At 41.9% G+C, this 16,037-nt stretch overlaps 1 protein-coding gene across 1 annotated transcript; it reads right to left on the bottom strand.

Annotated features, from left to right (window-relative positions):
- Positions 1 to 4,433: 4,433 nt before the first annotated feature.
- On the bottom strand, positions 4,434 to 4,847 carry LOC112167241 (E3 ubiquitin-protein ligase SIS3-like). Its single transcript, XM_024304237.1, has one exon. The coding sequence runs from the start codon at positions 4,845 to 4,847 to the stop codon at positions 4,434 to 4,436; it is 414 nt and encodes a 137-aa protein (XP_024160005.1).
- Positions 4,848 to 16,037: the final 11,190 nt, after the last annotated feature.

Here is a 16,037-nt window from a genome sequence, read left to right as displayed (position 1 = left end):
AATGGCCTTGTACTGGACTCCCAATTTTAGAACAAAGAGCTGCTTCACGCAAACACAGTGAGGACAAAGCTTGTTGCTGCGAAACAAAATCTTATTGTCAAATTTCCAAATTGGTTCAAAACGATCGACAATTCTATATATATAGACACACAGAAGAAGATGAAGAGGTAGAGAGAACCTGAAGATGACTACCGGATTAGACGAGACGAGCTCCTTCACCTTGCCCAACGCCATTTCAAAAACGATGACTCTTTCGATTTCGAAACCCTAAATCCCCAAATCGCTCCCGATTCTGTGATCGCTGTTGGGTGTAGATCCGGACTCGCAGTCGGAAGCATGTGGTGCTGACTTTCGATATCGTTGGATGACGCAGCCTGGGTCAACTAATTGGAGGCCGAAGAGTCCATTGGTAGTGGCGATGTCGCCGGATGATGCTTGGAGGTAGAAGATGGAGAATTGAGAAACCAGATCTACTTTCTCTCTCTTCGTATTGTCTTCTCTCATCTCTACGCTTCAATTTCTAAAGAACTTGACTTGACCCGGCTTTGGTTGTTGGTTTGTAGACCGATATGGAAGACCAACGAGGGTGGAAGAGCATCGAAGAAGAGGTGCTGCTAGGTTTGGGTCTGGGAGATGGAAAATGAGTTTTCTGATTTTTTTTTCACCAAGTGTGGGAAAGCACGCGCGGGGGGGGGGGGGGGGGGGGGGTCGTCTAGGTCTATTAAAAGATAGATAAGTTTTAGTTCAGCCAAAAAGAGGTTTTTGTCCACACAAGAAGAAATAATTTCTTCATTTACTCAGACAACAGAATTCTGTTGTCTGAGTTTTCTAAATTACAACAAACTTGAAAAAAATTGATCTAGTATTGATTTTGATACTATTTAGACAACAGAAATAGTTAAAACTGTCGTCTAAAGACGTTCAAAAAAATCAGACAACAGAAAAAACCTCTTCTGTCGTCTGAGGGGTATGGTCTGAAGCATTTTTTGGCATAGTGCTACAATTACAATTGAGGCCATCAAGACATCAGAATCTTGGGCATGTGAGCATATCTGACCTTCCCATTTCTCTCTCTTAACAAACGATTCTCCAAGAAGTCCAATATTTGATACCCTCAAAAAATTTTACTCACTGAGATGCTGCACATAAAAAACAGGGCAAACATTACCCACTTTTTAATGACCAATGGTATTAAGATGCTGTTAACAATGAAATATAGATTCTGCCTGTACATGTATAATTCTTCATAAACAATACTGACAAGAATAAATTACAAAGGTTTAGCCATGTACATTTGAACCAATTTCCAAACTACATCTCTGTGACACAGTTTGAGCTCCTCGTTTTAATACTTGCAATCATAATATTTTTTGATAATATAAACAAGGATCAAGGAGCTACTGCAGAAACTTTAATATCTTTGATTGTATTCAAACAAACAAGCAAGTAGATATTCACATAATCACATGCAGGGTTTTACCAATAACTAGTGAAACTTGAGCACCACTTAACATATCAATGTAATGTCACTTTAAGGCAATATTTTAAAGATCATAAATTGGGATGTACAGAACGATCTGGTAGAAATGAGCTTCGAATTCTCTCAAATTGTCGAACTCTTCACCGCATTTTGGACATAGGTAATCTCATCAAGATTCAAAAGAGACCCTTTCCTACAGAATTTAAAGAAGGTTTCAGCTTCAACATACTCTTGTATCTACAAAGACCCAAGCACAACTAGATAAGTAACTTAACTAGGGATAACACTTAATCGACAAATTGGGAAACCAAAATGAAACCCAGAAACTACATAGAATCAAAATTAAAGAAAATCAACCTCCTTTCCACAGAGAGAGAGAGAGAGAGATGGAGGAGAGAGAAAGTGAATCTAGAAGACTTTTTCCTCTGTCATCGATCTCTGACTACCAAGGTGGACTCACCGCAGCCACCATCTTCTTCGCCTTCCTCCGACAAGTCAACGGTAGACTGCACATCCTCCGGCCACGACTAGAAGTAAGGTCACATAATTCCGTTCAGTCCACCTTCGAGATGAGCCACAAAGAAAATGGGTCAGTGGATGAGGTAGAGAGAGAGAGAGAGAGAGAGAGAGAGAGAGAGAGAGAGAGATAGGGTTTCGAGGAAGAGAAAGGACGGGGGTTTTGGGGGGAGAGATATAGAGTTTCGGGGAAGAGCAGTGAAAATGGGTCAGGTAAAATGGGAAACTGACTAAGTTCAATTTTTTGTTCCCCGCCTATACAAATTTTTTCAACTTAGTCTCTCTGTCATTTAAAAAAGTTTTGAACCAAAGTATAGACATCAGTCAACAGTAACAAACTGATGTTAAACATATAAATAGAAATCAGTTTTTTAGAAACTGATGTTAGAATAACTTTTTACATCGGGTGAAATCTGGACCGATTTAAATGACGTGATGTCTATTAGCATTATTCTAGTAGTGCTTGGTCACGCAATTTTTTGTGGTCAGGTTCAATTGATAAGAGGGGTGTGCCTCTAATTGCATGGAAGACTTGTTGCACTTCCTTGGAGGAGGGTGGCTTGGGGCTAAAGCGTTTGACTGTGTTAAATCAATCCTTTCTTCTTAAAAAAGTTGGGAAGCTCTTTCTTCCTCTTCGGAAGGCTGTAAATTTCTGCGTGGACGATTTATTCGGCATGTTAGGCCTCGGAGTTCTTACGCCATCTCATCTATTTGGCCAGGCTTGAAGAAGTTTTGGCCTCAAGTTATATCACATGGTAGGTGGCTCATTAGTTCTGGTTTCCAAATTTCTTTTTGGAATGACAATTTTATTGGTGTTTCTCTAAAGAATTTTTTTGGATCTTTTGAAGGGGTGGTTTGTTGGAGAGGAAAGATCCCACATTGGAAAAGTGACAAATAAAATATAACTTATAAGTGGGTGGATCTCACCCAATTGTACCGAGGTCTTTTGTGATTAAAACCCAACACCTAACGGGTGGTTAAGTTGGGACAGTATCGGTACAATGGTGGGCCACGGGCCACGCTTGTCGCTGTTTAACATGGTATCAGAGCAGGTCCTTCTCCAATTGCGTCTCCACGTAGGCACGTATCATGACCCCAAATTGGGGTTCCCTGTATTGCCATCGAAATTACCAAGTGTCCAATGTGGGCCTTGAATTGTATTGACCAAGTCTCTGATATTAGGCTTGTGTCCCAATTTCCAATGTGAAATTGGATTAATTAATTTCACGTGCAGACCTAGAGTAGGTTGCACGTGAGGGGGCGTGTTGGAGAGAAAAGATCCCACATTGGAAAAGTGACAAATAAAATATAACTTATAAGTGGGTGGATCTCACCCAATTGTACCGAGGCCTTTTGTGATTAAAACCCAACACCTAATGGGTGGTTAAGTTGGGACAGTATCTGTACAATGGTGGGCCACGGGCCACGCTTGTCGCTGTTTAACATGGTGGAGCAGATGGATGGATTTGTTAATGATTATATTCATGATGGCCAATGGGATCTCCCTCATCTTCTCCAATTGCATTTTCCGGATCTCTGTGATATTATTACCAGTATTCCAATTGCAATTAATCCACAGGAAGAAGACAAGTTAATTTGGTCAGCCTCTTCTTCTGGCACACTCACGGCAAGAGAGGCTTTTCATCTTGTAAGGCCTTCACGGTCAGGTTATGGTGGAGTTTTTCGTGATTTCCATGGGGAGGTTGTCAGTGCTTTTTCATCATCCCTTGACATTCCTAGTTCCATTGTTGGGGAGGTTATGGCAGTGATCAAGGCAATCGAGCTTGCATGAGTTCGTGATTGGAAGCACATTTGGCTTGAAGTTGACTCGTCCCTAATTCTGAATTTTCTCCGCTCTCCTCAAATGGTACCTTGGCACTTACAGGTGGCATGGAAAAATTGTATGCATCGCATTTCAATGATGCAATTTCGTTGTTCACATATTTTTCGTGAAGGAAACCAGGTGGCTGATGCTTTGGCCAATTTTGGCACTTCAGGTATGGGCTTTACTTGGTTTGATTCATTTTCAAGCTTCGTTAATCAATTTTGTTTAATAGATAAGTTGGGTCTCCCTAGTTTTCGTTTTAGATGAGTTCTTCTGTTTTGGAAGGCAGGATGTTGTCTGTCATTCCTCATTCGTAGTACTTTACATCTGGGAAGTGTAGGATATTGACTTATATTTCTCTTTATTTTTAATAAATCTTCTACCTCGCATTTGCGAGGTTTGATTCAAAAAAAAAAAAAAAAACTAGAAAGAGTTGTAATAAAAGAGCTTATACCAACAATACATGCATACAGTCCCGATCACCTAGCCAGTAACTGACCAGGTGATCGGGATCGTACATGCATCTACTCTTGAAAATCCAAATGCTTTGAAGAAATTAACTAATTTAACAGCCAAGTACATGGTCAACGGGACAACATCTACACGAGATGCTTATATTTTCATCATTTGCTTCGGTTCAATAATCTGGAAATGACGGTAGCAGTCAGCACACCAACCACAGACATCATGAGCATATATAGACCAATGCAGCCTCAATGGGGGCTTTGATGGCTCGCCCGCTTCCACAATTGGGGATCGGCACAAGGGACACCTGTAATTCGTCTTGAGCCACTGGACAATGCAATCTGCATGAAATGTATGTGCGCAGGGCAAGCGAGCAATCATATGAGGATGATCAGCCCCTTCTTCTGCAGCATCATAGTGATCAAGGCCCCCCATGCAAATACTACACGGCATCTGTTTAACAGCATCTTCCAAACTATCAAGTCTCACTTTCTCCAAACCCTTGAGGGATGATTCAGTTGCAGGAATAAGCTTGGGGGCATCTGAATACATGGCTTCCATTTGAAGCCTGTGATACAATCTTAGACGATGATCAACATATCTTCCATTGTACCATAAGGGGTAGGTCACAGACTCACATCCCCTATGCCAAGATTACTTGCACCGTCACCTCCCCAACCCAGGCAAGAATAGGCTTGCCAGGGATGGCCACTTCAGCCACACTAAATACACCTTCGATGATTGTGTCCTGCTCATGTAATGGGACACCAATGCTCGAAAGATTCTCGACTATAATCTTGGTGTAATAACGCCTTTTGGATGATTTTCTGACAGCAGAGAGAAGAACTGTAATTACTCTTTGAGCTACAAACTCCGGAGCTTCAAAAACCGTGGCATCTGGAGCCTCAATCCAGCTGCGTCCAAATACCTTGCAGAATCTGAAAATGATTTTTGTGTCTCCACCACTTGGGATTTTGACTCCGGGTTCTGTTCTTAAATCTCTTGGGTGAGTTTGCGCCACACAGCATGAAAAATAACGCCTCTCGGTGGACATGCTTAAATAACTGATATTAAGTGTATAATGAGGAGTATGAGTAATTTGATTAGGATCAAGGTGCTTATATAGATAACTTAAATCAATTAGAGACAAAGGCGGCACACTCAAACACAGAATTTGTCAACAAGGTTCAGGAAATAACCTAGCTAACCAATATTCCTATTATAGGCTATATGGTTGGCACTTGGGATTTCCCTGTAGTTTAAGGCATAAAATCATTACCCAGAGCCCTGAAAACCCTAGTCAATATGGAAATTCAAACTTAAAGAAAGCTGTGCACAAGCATTCCAACTAACATTGGGGAAGGGGAACCCAATTCTAACATTAGCTGCTGTCTATGAGAAGTGAATCTATAGCACACAACAAAAGATCAAACTTTCTTTCGCAGATTAGAGGTTGATGTTTAGCAAGTACTGCATGATTGGTCTTTCCCTTTACATAGCAGCCTAATATATACTCCGTTCATCCTCACATCACAGCCCATAATCCTAAACATCAAGATGTCTAGAGCTTATCTCTTCATAATAGCATAACTGATAATTGGTCTACAATCTATCCACCCCATACAAGAAGATACAACGCTAATTAAGAAATTAAGCAAATCATTAGACATGTTTGAGCTATACTTACATATGGAGCCAATTGTTTTCTTCGTGATAATACACAGACAACAGAGAGAGAGAGCGTTTGTTTCAGTTTCCGGGGACCGGAGAAAAAGCGCAAGCGTTTCATTGGGGCAGTCATTGTAGATTTGTAGCAACTGGGTCGGGGTCCAGCCCCAATCTTGCCCCACCTCCACTTTTGGATCAGGCCTTCCATGCACATATCGTATTTACTCATCTGGAACACAAGTGCAGTTATATTGACCTCACCTTCTGCATTACGATCTTCACTAAGATGCCAGAATTCTTTATTCAATTGGATTTTTCGGTTCAAGGCATGTTGTAGTCACGGCATGCTCTCTATCCAATTTACTTTCCCCAAAATGGTTTGTGCAAGTAATCTTTGACATAATCTCTGGCTTGCATTATTGCATGTATGAAAGGATCAACCCGACACATCAATTTCGATACTGAAGAAACCAAACAATCAATTTCGAGTTTTCAATGCCCTTCGATCTTCTCCAAAACACAAACCCAGAAGAAAAGACAACCATTAAAATATATTAATATAATCCCAGTAAACCAGTTTGATCTAATTTGAATCTCATCCAACAATTTGATCTAGTTTCTTCTCTTCTGAAATTTTTACCAGTAAAGGGAGCTTCCGCTGTAATACTGTAATTTGGATGGAAAATGACGTCAGAAATAAAAAACAGAAAAGAAAAAAAAAACCTTGTGTATGGGATACTAGCCACCAGGTGTGCTGAAGCCGTTCCCTGATACTTTGTCCCTGTAACTCAAAACGAATTGTCATAATTAAGTGAAGAGGTTCATACACTTACTAAACTCTTGAGGCTAGCTGAACTAATTTTTCTTAGCTTTCTATTTTATTATAAGCTTTCTAGGCCTCGCGTGTTCACAAAGAATATCCACATCAACAAGACTGAGAATCACTCATTTTATTCAGCAATTGAATTAGCTAGAGTAGCTGCAGTACTTTGCCAAACTTCGCTACCCCGATAATTAAGCGGGGGTAATTGTATAAATGAGGAGGCATAAGGATCAAGGATTTAATTTTGTGGTAGGCATGCTAATATTTAGGGAGTCTTGGCATGGTTGTAGACTTTCTTTTTGGAGCTGACAAATTGTGCCAAAAATGTTCTTTGCATATCGTCCCATGTGAGGATAGAACCTGGTTGTAATTGACTGTACCAAGTAAAAGCTGCTCCTTTTAGGGACTGAACAAACTGCCTTATTAACAATGCATCTGACTGTGATGTTTCTCCACAGGCTGAGAAGAAATGAGCCAAATGTTCATGGGGAGAGCCATCTACTCCATCGAACTTGTCAAAAGTTGGCTTGTGATAGCCCTTAAGGAATGGTAGTGCATCTTAATGAGCAGGGTAGGGTTTCAAGTGCCCAGAGAAATGTGGATTTGAGGAGGTGTATACTTCACGGATTCCTTCTGCAATTAGTGTCTTTATGTCTTCAAGACTTGCGATTATGGAACCATGTCCTCCAATGTTCTTTTCACGATCACTCTTTCCATCATTTTTATGATCGCTTATGTTGGCCATAGCAGCCAATTGAGAAGTCAGTGCTGCTATTTGAGCATCTTTTTCAGCTAGCCTTCTCATCATTTCTTCTAGCTGCTCTTCTATTGTTGATGCGTTTGTGACCATAACTGACATAGTCTCAGGCTTTGTGCCGTCATTTGTCTCAAACAATGCTTGAGTATGTTGACTAACAACAGGGACCATGATGGTCTTGATTCTGTGGAAGAGTCTGGGAAGGCCCTCTGAGGTACGTTAGCTAGAAATGCCCCCTGTGATTTATGTGCTTGGAATGCCCCCACTGGTATACGTGTTTTCTTGGACTTTCCAGTTGCAGAGGCTGTTTTGTTGACCACTGATAGATTCTATTGGTGGTGTGCCTTAACAACTTTGTCCTGTGTGCCAGATGAGCTGTCAGAGGTTGAGATGAACTTGACTTTCTGAGGTTTAGAAGCTATAGTAGCTGTCGCTGATTGTAGATGTACTTGTTGTGGGGACTCGAGGCACGGGGCTTCGGGTCTATGTTGTGTAACGACCAAACTGATTGGAATAGACCCGATCATTATCTAAGTACTGACAGGGGCATGGTTAGCAATGAGTGTAGCGGTCTTAATGACTCTAACATCATGGTTGAGCTTCTGAACACTACTTGTCAGTGGAACTTGATCAATGGTGAATGAGACATGATGTTCAGCTCGTGTTGCTTGTCCAGCCTTCGACCCAATACCTTTAAGCTCTTGGAAATACACTGTAACTTGTGGTGCCATCTTGTATCTTGTGGCAAACAAGTAATACATATAATTAGTCATATTACAAATGGAGATGAAAAGGAGAATGGGTCCCACTGGGCGTGCCAAAAATTATGTTGAGGAAAAATATGCACACTGTGAGCGTAAATGTCACCCAACATAATTTCACTCGAATTCATTTAGTGAACAAAGTTTTAATTATTTCGGGTTCGACCCATTCAAGGCAGAATGTGTCTCTTTATTAAAATCCCTTGTTACAGGGAAACACCCTTTGATTCCATTTATGAAGAAACCAATTGTGGATGTGTGTTTGTTTGTTTGTTTTTGAGGCTGCACCCGGATATTTGAATGGGTTGCCTACGTACCCTTGGAAAGGGATCAAGCCACTCGTAGTTCAAGAATTCCAATGGGTGAATGACACATTGGAAGGTATTGCTTTTTAGAATAGGAATAGTGTTTGGATGAATTTGGTGTAAGTGAACCAGAGATTCGATTTGTTTGGAAAGGTTGTGACGTTTCCTGGTATTTGGCGGAATTTGATTGATGAGGTCAGGGATTCGGATTGGATGAACCAGGGAGTCATGGATTTTATTTGGAAAGGTTGTGACGTTGCCTGGTGTTTGGCAGAATTTGACTTATGAGGTCAGGGATTCAGATTGGATGAACCAGGGAGTCATGGATTTTGTTTGGACTTGCGGTTGCATCTAGTGGGTCGCTAGATTGCCTACATACCTTGAAGAGGGATCAAACCGTTGCAGTTCTTGAGGAATTTGTATTTCTGGTGTTGGGAGAATTTGACTGGAGTCAGTGATTCAATTTAGGACTGGCTGAATTTGACTGGTGGAGTCAGGGATTCTATTTGAAATTGTGGTTGCATCTAGTGGGTCGCTAGATTGCCTACATACCCTGTAAAAGGGATCAAACCATTGTAGTTAAGAGGAATTGTATTTCTTGGTTTTGTACCAACTTTTGTGTTCAACGGATGTATATATATTTCTTGAATCCATCAGATGTATTTCTTTTGCGGACATTCGGATTGTAGAGTGTCTGCCGATTTGAGTACCCGATGTACTGAGGTTTGCAGTGGGCCTTGAGATTTGGAATGGGCTTTGGGCTGCAAATTAATCGGGCTCGAGCTTCCGAAGTAGACGGGCTCAAGTAAACAAAGTGATTTGGACACCCACTGCGAAGAGTTGAGTTCTAAACCGAGCCATCGCTTGTCATTTTGACGAGTCGGGTTTTCAATTTGGAACTCAAGATCTGAAGTGAACTTTCGTAGATTAGGGTTGCTTGGGATTTAGAGAATTTCATTTCTTTCTTCCTTTCATCGGGAACTCTTCACTTTCTTAAAATTCTGAAATTAATGATTGTATGTTTTATCAAATCATTAATTTATGTTGTGTCCACTTTGCCATCAGTCGGCTTCTTTTTAATTTCGGAGAAGCCTTGAACCCTAGTTCCGGAAGCCTCCTCACGTTCTTGCCTTTTGTTTAATGAGATCAATTATTTTGACTTGTGAGTTTGATCTCATTGGTCATGGAAGGTGCCATGGTGATGTGGTGCATATGAGCAGCAACGTTAAATAAGTAGGCCCAATTAATCTTGGCCTCACTTATATTGTTTTCACTTGCAGTTTGAGTGTGCATAGAAAGGAGGCTTAATTGATTAAGCATTTTGTTTCTTTCTTCAAGTCTGGCACATGAAGTGTGTAACAAATCCCAAACTCTTTTTAGTTCTTCTATTCACGTGCAAGCATCACTTGGAGAAGTTAAAAGAGACATTTCCGCTGCTTCAAAGGTAGTCTTGCAAATTGAATTAAGCTGCAACCATCACGAAGCAAAGGCTTTAGTCATGTTTCTCTTTGCTATTCATTCTCATTCCTCTGTGTGCAGAGACACAATTTTGAAGCTGACCGATACGATGACCTTTGCCATACATGGCGTTCAAGGAGGTAGAGCTGGCCATTTAGATTGTCAATCACAAAACTCCTCGAACATGCACCAATTATACACTTTCCATTGCCAGCTTGCAACAGCTTCTGTTGCTTCTTTTCAGTCTTATCACAGCTCCAGTCTCCAGAGTCATGTTAATAGACTTTCTCTCATTAAACGTGGCTGTTCATGAACAGCCATTGATCAATGCAATAAGCTTTAGAAAATATAGAATTTTGGCTGTTCATGAACAACTTCCATTCTAATAATTTGTTTTCTTGTTTGGAGAGCAACCACAGCAGGGCCATTTTTTATGGGGATTTCAGCATTGAAACGAAGCTGTTTATGAACAACCGTTTTGTTTCAATGCGTTAAGCATTTAAGAGCAGCGACGTCATTTCAACGGCTTTAGAGACACTCTAATAGTTATGGTCGTTCATGAACGGCCTATTAGAGTCTTGAAGGGCCACAAGACATATGAGGTAACTTGTACCAGAGAGAAGGCATACGTATACTTGTAGATTTTCTTCTTGTTTTCTCCGGCAGCGAGACTTGGACCTGTTCCCTTCCTCTCTTTATTTGCTGCGTATTTCTTCTGTATTTCTGCCCTGTAGCTTTTTCCCCTTTGCTGCGTCTTTCTCTTATGCCCTCTATAGTGTTTTTTTGTCCTCCTCCCCCCTTTGATGTAGAAGGCTCGATTTATAAGCCATGAAGAGGCTTAGGATTAGATCATATTTGAATTTGAACTAAACCAATCTAGAATAGCCTTCATTCAAAGTCAAAATTAATTCAACAGTCCTCCACCACGTCATTCATGTGCAGAATGAGCCAAACAACTTTGAAAGTTTAAAAGCTGCATTATCTATTTCAACTTTGACCGCAGTTGATCTTATCAGGTTCCTCATTTTTTTATTTGGATGTACCTGGCCTCTTCCTCGTCTTCCAATTGTGCTTCCAGTCCTCATTTCATGCAACTTGGATGCAAACTGATGCATATCTATTTTGTTCCCCAAGATGACAAGACGTCTTTTTTTTTTTTTTTTGGTTCAACACCAGCCAACCTCAATAGTGGAAATACAAGGCAAAAAAGCAGTGAATAGTTTTGACCGGTCAAGCTCAACGGGTGAACTTGCTCTGAGTATCAACGTTGTCATTCTGTGAAGAATTCAGGAAGAGGTACTAGACTCAAGACTGCTAAATGGGTGTTTCTCCCCAGAGGAAGACTCAAGATCAATTTTGATGGGGCCTTCCGGAGCAATGATGGGACTGGGGGATTGGGAGTAATGGCTCATGATGACACATGTAGCTTTCGCGGAGCATGGTCTCAGATGTAACCATCGTTAAGCTTAGCGCTACAGGCAAAGACTGAAGCGTGTAGAGCAGGGCTGCTCCTAGTCATACATCAAGGCTGGTGTGAGGTGGAGTTGGAGAGTGACCCCTGTAGACACCAAAAATTTAATGAAAATAAATTCATTAAATAATTCGGTCAACACTCAAAATTATGACTGAACAAATTTAGTCGGCATGTGGGTCCCACAAAATGTCCACGTGGCTTGTGAGTCAGCAAAATCACACAGACTCAGAGAATGACACTTGGCGACACATGAAAGGCCCGACGGCAATAAATGAATTTGCTCCGGCTAAATCAATTGATATTAAAGCGGATCAATCAAATTAAATAAATTGATTCCAAGTCAAATCAAGTATTAAATCTCGTCTGCTGATTAGATATCAATTTATAATCAAGACGACAATCAGTCATCAAATTAATTTGCTGATTCCTTAAATAGCCGTGATTAAACCAGCTAATTAACGCTGATTGGTTTGATTATGTTATTAAGGAAAATGTGATTAAAATCAGTCATTAAATTGATTGGCTAATTCCTTAATGATCGTGATTAAATCAGTTAGTTGACGTTGATTAATTTGATTACGTAATTAAGGAAAATACAATTAATTACGTGTCATCATGTCATTCCAAATTGAGAGAGACGCCGACACTATAAATACCCCTTCTCAAATCAAGAGAAGGACTCCGGCCAGAAAAGAGAAGGAAATACTCTCAAAATTCCTGAAGCCTCCCAAGCTCGTGTGAAGAACCCTCAAGCTGCCAAATAGCCGGTTCATCACCAACCTCAAGCCAAAGCACTAGTCACGTGTCGACTCTCGTGACCATATTCCAACTCAAGATCAAGCGTCAAGCCCTTGAGTGAAATTCATCGTCGGAGATCGAATCAGAGGATTACCAAAGATTGTAACCCGCACTTGAATTAATAAATATATTATTTTTTGTACACGTGTCTGTATCTTGTTTGCTTTCAGATTTTCGTGTTTACAAATTGGCACGCCCAGTGGGACCTCTTTGCCTCTCATCTCCTTCTCCGTAAGACAATTCCAAACAAATCTGTTCGAGCAATGGCTTCCAAGAACATCCAAGTCATCCCGAAGAACAAATCCAAGACAACGACCTCGAAATCGAGCAGCAGCTCATCTGGTCACGTCACTCGAAGCATGGCGAAGATTCAGCCTTCAACATTTATGGCTTTGCCATCTAAGCCTCGTCAACCAATCATCACCCTAGAAAGTCTAGGGGCAGGGAAGCATGTCCCTCGAAGTGAAGAGAGACAAGCTCCAAACACAAAACCAAGGGAACGATCATTCTCACCTGCATCAGATGATCACTCAAGCACCGGATCATACCATGGAAGTCCTAATGCTGAAGAAAATAACACTTTCGGAGAGCAGTCAGACGGTACGTCTCACCCTTCAGCAATGCAAGTCATGATGACTGGGGCATCCACGCTCGAGGAGCAGGTAGCTAATCTGATGGAGGCGGTACAAAAGCTCACCAATACCGTCGAAGAAAAGGATATGCAGATTGCTCAACTTTGGAGTAGGCTTGAGAAACAAAATGATGAGGATTCTGCTAGGATTCCGTACAAGGATGGCAAAGACAAACAAGAAGAAACATCAAAGGCAAATGACAAAGACAATGATGGTCAACTCGGTTCTTTGTCCGTCCAGCAGCTGCAGGACATGATCAACAACTCCATTAGAGCTCAATATGGAGGCACCTCTCGTGATTCCCTCACATATTCCAAGCCATACACAAAAAGGGTGGATAGCCTGAGGATGCCCTATGGGTACCAGCCGCCCAAGTTTCAGCAATTCGAGGGGAAGGGCAATCCAAAACAACATATTGCTCATTTCGTCGAGACTTGCAACAATGCAGGAACAGAGGGAGATCATCTTGTTAAGCAGTTTGTACGTTCATTAAAAGGCAACGCCTTCGAATGGTACACTGATCTGGAACCTGAATCAATCGACAGTTGGGATCAGATGGAGCGTGAGTTCCTGAATCGTTTCTATAGCATGAGACGTACAGTGAGCATGATGGAACTTACTAGCGCCAAGCAATGGAAGGATGAACGCGCAATTGATTACATCAACAGGTGGCGTTCGTTGAGCCTCGATTGCAAAGATCGACTGTCAGAAGTATCTGCGGTGGAAATGTGCATCCAAGGTATGCACTTTGATTTGCTATATATTTTACAGGGAATCAAGCCCCGTACGTTTGAAGAGCTAGCTACGCGAGCACACGACATGGAGTTGAGTATAGCTAGCCATAAAGGGAAGAAGGAGTCAATTGTTGACCAAAGAAAAGACAAGGTCTTCGGAAGCAAGTTTGACAAGGCACCGAAGAAACCTACAAAAGAATCGATGGCCGTCAACATTGCCCCAGTCAAAATCTCGACACGAGAAAAGGAGGCTAAGAAAGCTGAGCCAACTCGCACCTACGACAGAACAAAGCGTTCGTTGAAGGAATGGCAACAAAAGACATATCCTTTCCCGGATTCCGACGTGGCAGGCATGTTGGAAGATTTACTTGAGAAGAAGGTGATAGAGCTCCCAGAATGCAAGCGGCCCGAGGAAATGCATCATGTCAAGGACCCGAAATATTGCAAGTACCACCGGATCGTCAGTCACCCAGTGGAGAAATGCTTCGTTCTGAAAGATGTCATAATGAATCTCGCTAGGCAAGGAAGGATTGAGCTGGACGTCGATGATGTTGCTGAGGTAAACTGCACTACCATCGTGTTTGGGTCATTCGAGCCTGCTCCATTGCCTTCTCTTCCATTGAAAGCACCATATCAGGTCTCGAGGAAGCCATGCACGAAGTCAAAGTTAGAGAAAGTCAAGCCAATCCAGCAAGCGAGCTTCGCGCCTGTTACTACTCCTAAAGTTGACTCAGTTGTTGATGACGAGGGATGGATACTTGTCACTCGGAAGAAGGCACGCAAGAGCTCATTGCCATGTGTACCTATCATTCAAACAAAATACAAGCAGTCACAAGGAAATCGTCAATGTCTTGAGAAAGGTAAGACAAGATTTGTCAAGGAAAGGGGCAATCCTTTTGTTCGAAGACCCTATGGTGTGGCTTCGTCAACAAGAGCCTTTCCCAATAAAGGCAACAAACAAGAAAAAGTGAGAGCTGCCCACATGACCACAAGCTACGAATCTGGTTCGAAGGATTCTGCCAAGGCTGAGTCAAGCACAGTCAATATTAACCAAACGTCAAAGGAGAATGAAGTGTTGAAGCAGCTAGAAAACTTACCACTTCACTTTAGCATCCCTGATCTACTGCAACTACCAAAATCGACAAGAGGTGCTTTGGTACAGGTGTTGATTGACATGGGCAAGAACTCCACAGACATTAACAAGGTGAAACCGAAGGAATGCGTCATGTGTGTTGCAGATTGTGATGCCATTCACTTTACGGATGAAGACCTTCAGTTAGGCTCTAAGCCGCATAATAGACCTCTCTTCGTGTCAGGGTATGTGCGAGATCAAAAGATAAACCGCATGCTTGTAGACGGAGGGTCTGCTGTAAACATTATGCCTAGGTCGATCATGAAGCAGCTTGGCATCAATGTAGAAGAGTTATCTCGAAGTCGTCTCATGATTCAAGGCTTCAACCAAGGGGGGCAAAGAGCCATAGGCATAATCAGAGTAGACATGACAATTGGAGAAATGAAGTCGAACACTTTGTTCCATGTGATCGAAGCGAAGACCTCCTACAATTTGTTGTTAGGACGACCGTGGGTTCACGAAAATGGTGTCGTCCCCTCCACTCTTCATCAATGCTTCAAGTTTTATGATGGCGGAGTAAAAACGGTAGCAGGTGATACTAAGCCATTCACTGAAGCTGAATCTTACTTTGCGGATTCTAAGTTCTACATGGATGATGAAACAGTAAAGGAAGTTCTCCCAGTTGGAGTACCCTCTACAGGGAAGACTGCAGAGGTGCGTAATAAGGAAGTGGAATCCAACATGGCAAGAAATTCCACTGAGGAGCCACATAAAGTTTCGTCCGAAACTAAAGTGACAGCTTCAAAAAACAAAATCAGCTCCTCTGCTCCAGTTCTTCGTTACGTGCCAAGGTCTAGGCGAAAAGAAGGGGAATCTCCTTTTGTAGAGGCAAATGAGCAAGAACGTCCTCGAAAGCTAGATGAGAAGGACGTAGAATTGCTAAAAGAAACATCAACCATACCGTTGACGAAGTTGAGCAACGCAACACCCACCAAGCAGCCGCTAAAGGGATTTGTCAAACCGATTCAAGGCAAGGCAGAACATGGTACCCTTCCTGAGAAAAGGACGAAGGAAGGATTTGACCCTAACGCTTACAAGCTGCTAGCAAAGGCTGGATATGACTTCGGATCGTCAAGCAAGGAAGGTGATCAAGTCATCCCTGGTAAGAATGTGCATGAGCTTAATGAATCTCAAAGGAGGTTGAGAGAGCAAGGATGCACAACTGACTCTGCTAAAGCAGGTCTTGATTTTGTACCAAGCAAACCGATC

Source organism: Rosa chinensis, chromosome 1 (assembly GCF_002994745.2).
Source record: "Rosa chinensis cultivar Old Blush chromosome 1, RchiOBHm-V2, whole genome shotgun sequence".
Taxonomy (NCBI): domain Eukaryota; kingdom Viridiplantae; phylum Streptophyta; class Magnoliopsida; order Rosales; family Rosaceae; genus Rosa; species Rosa chinensis.
This window is presented reverse-complemented; position numbering and strand designations above follow the sequence as displayed.

Bases quoted from the DNA above. Each gene is read 5' to 3' on its own strand.
- LOC112167241 (XM_024304237.1), bottom strand. From the start codon at position 4,847: ATGGAAGCCATGTATTCAGATGCCCCCAAGCTTATTCCTGCAACTGAA.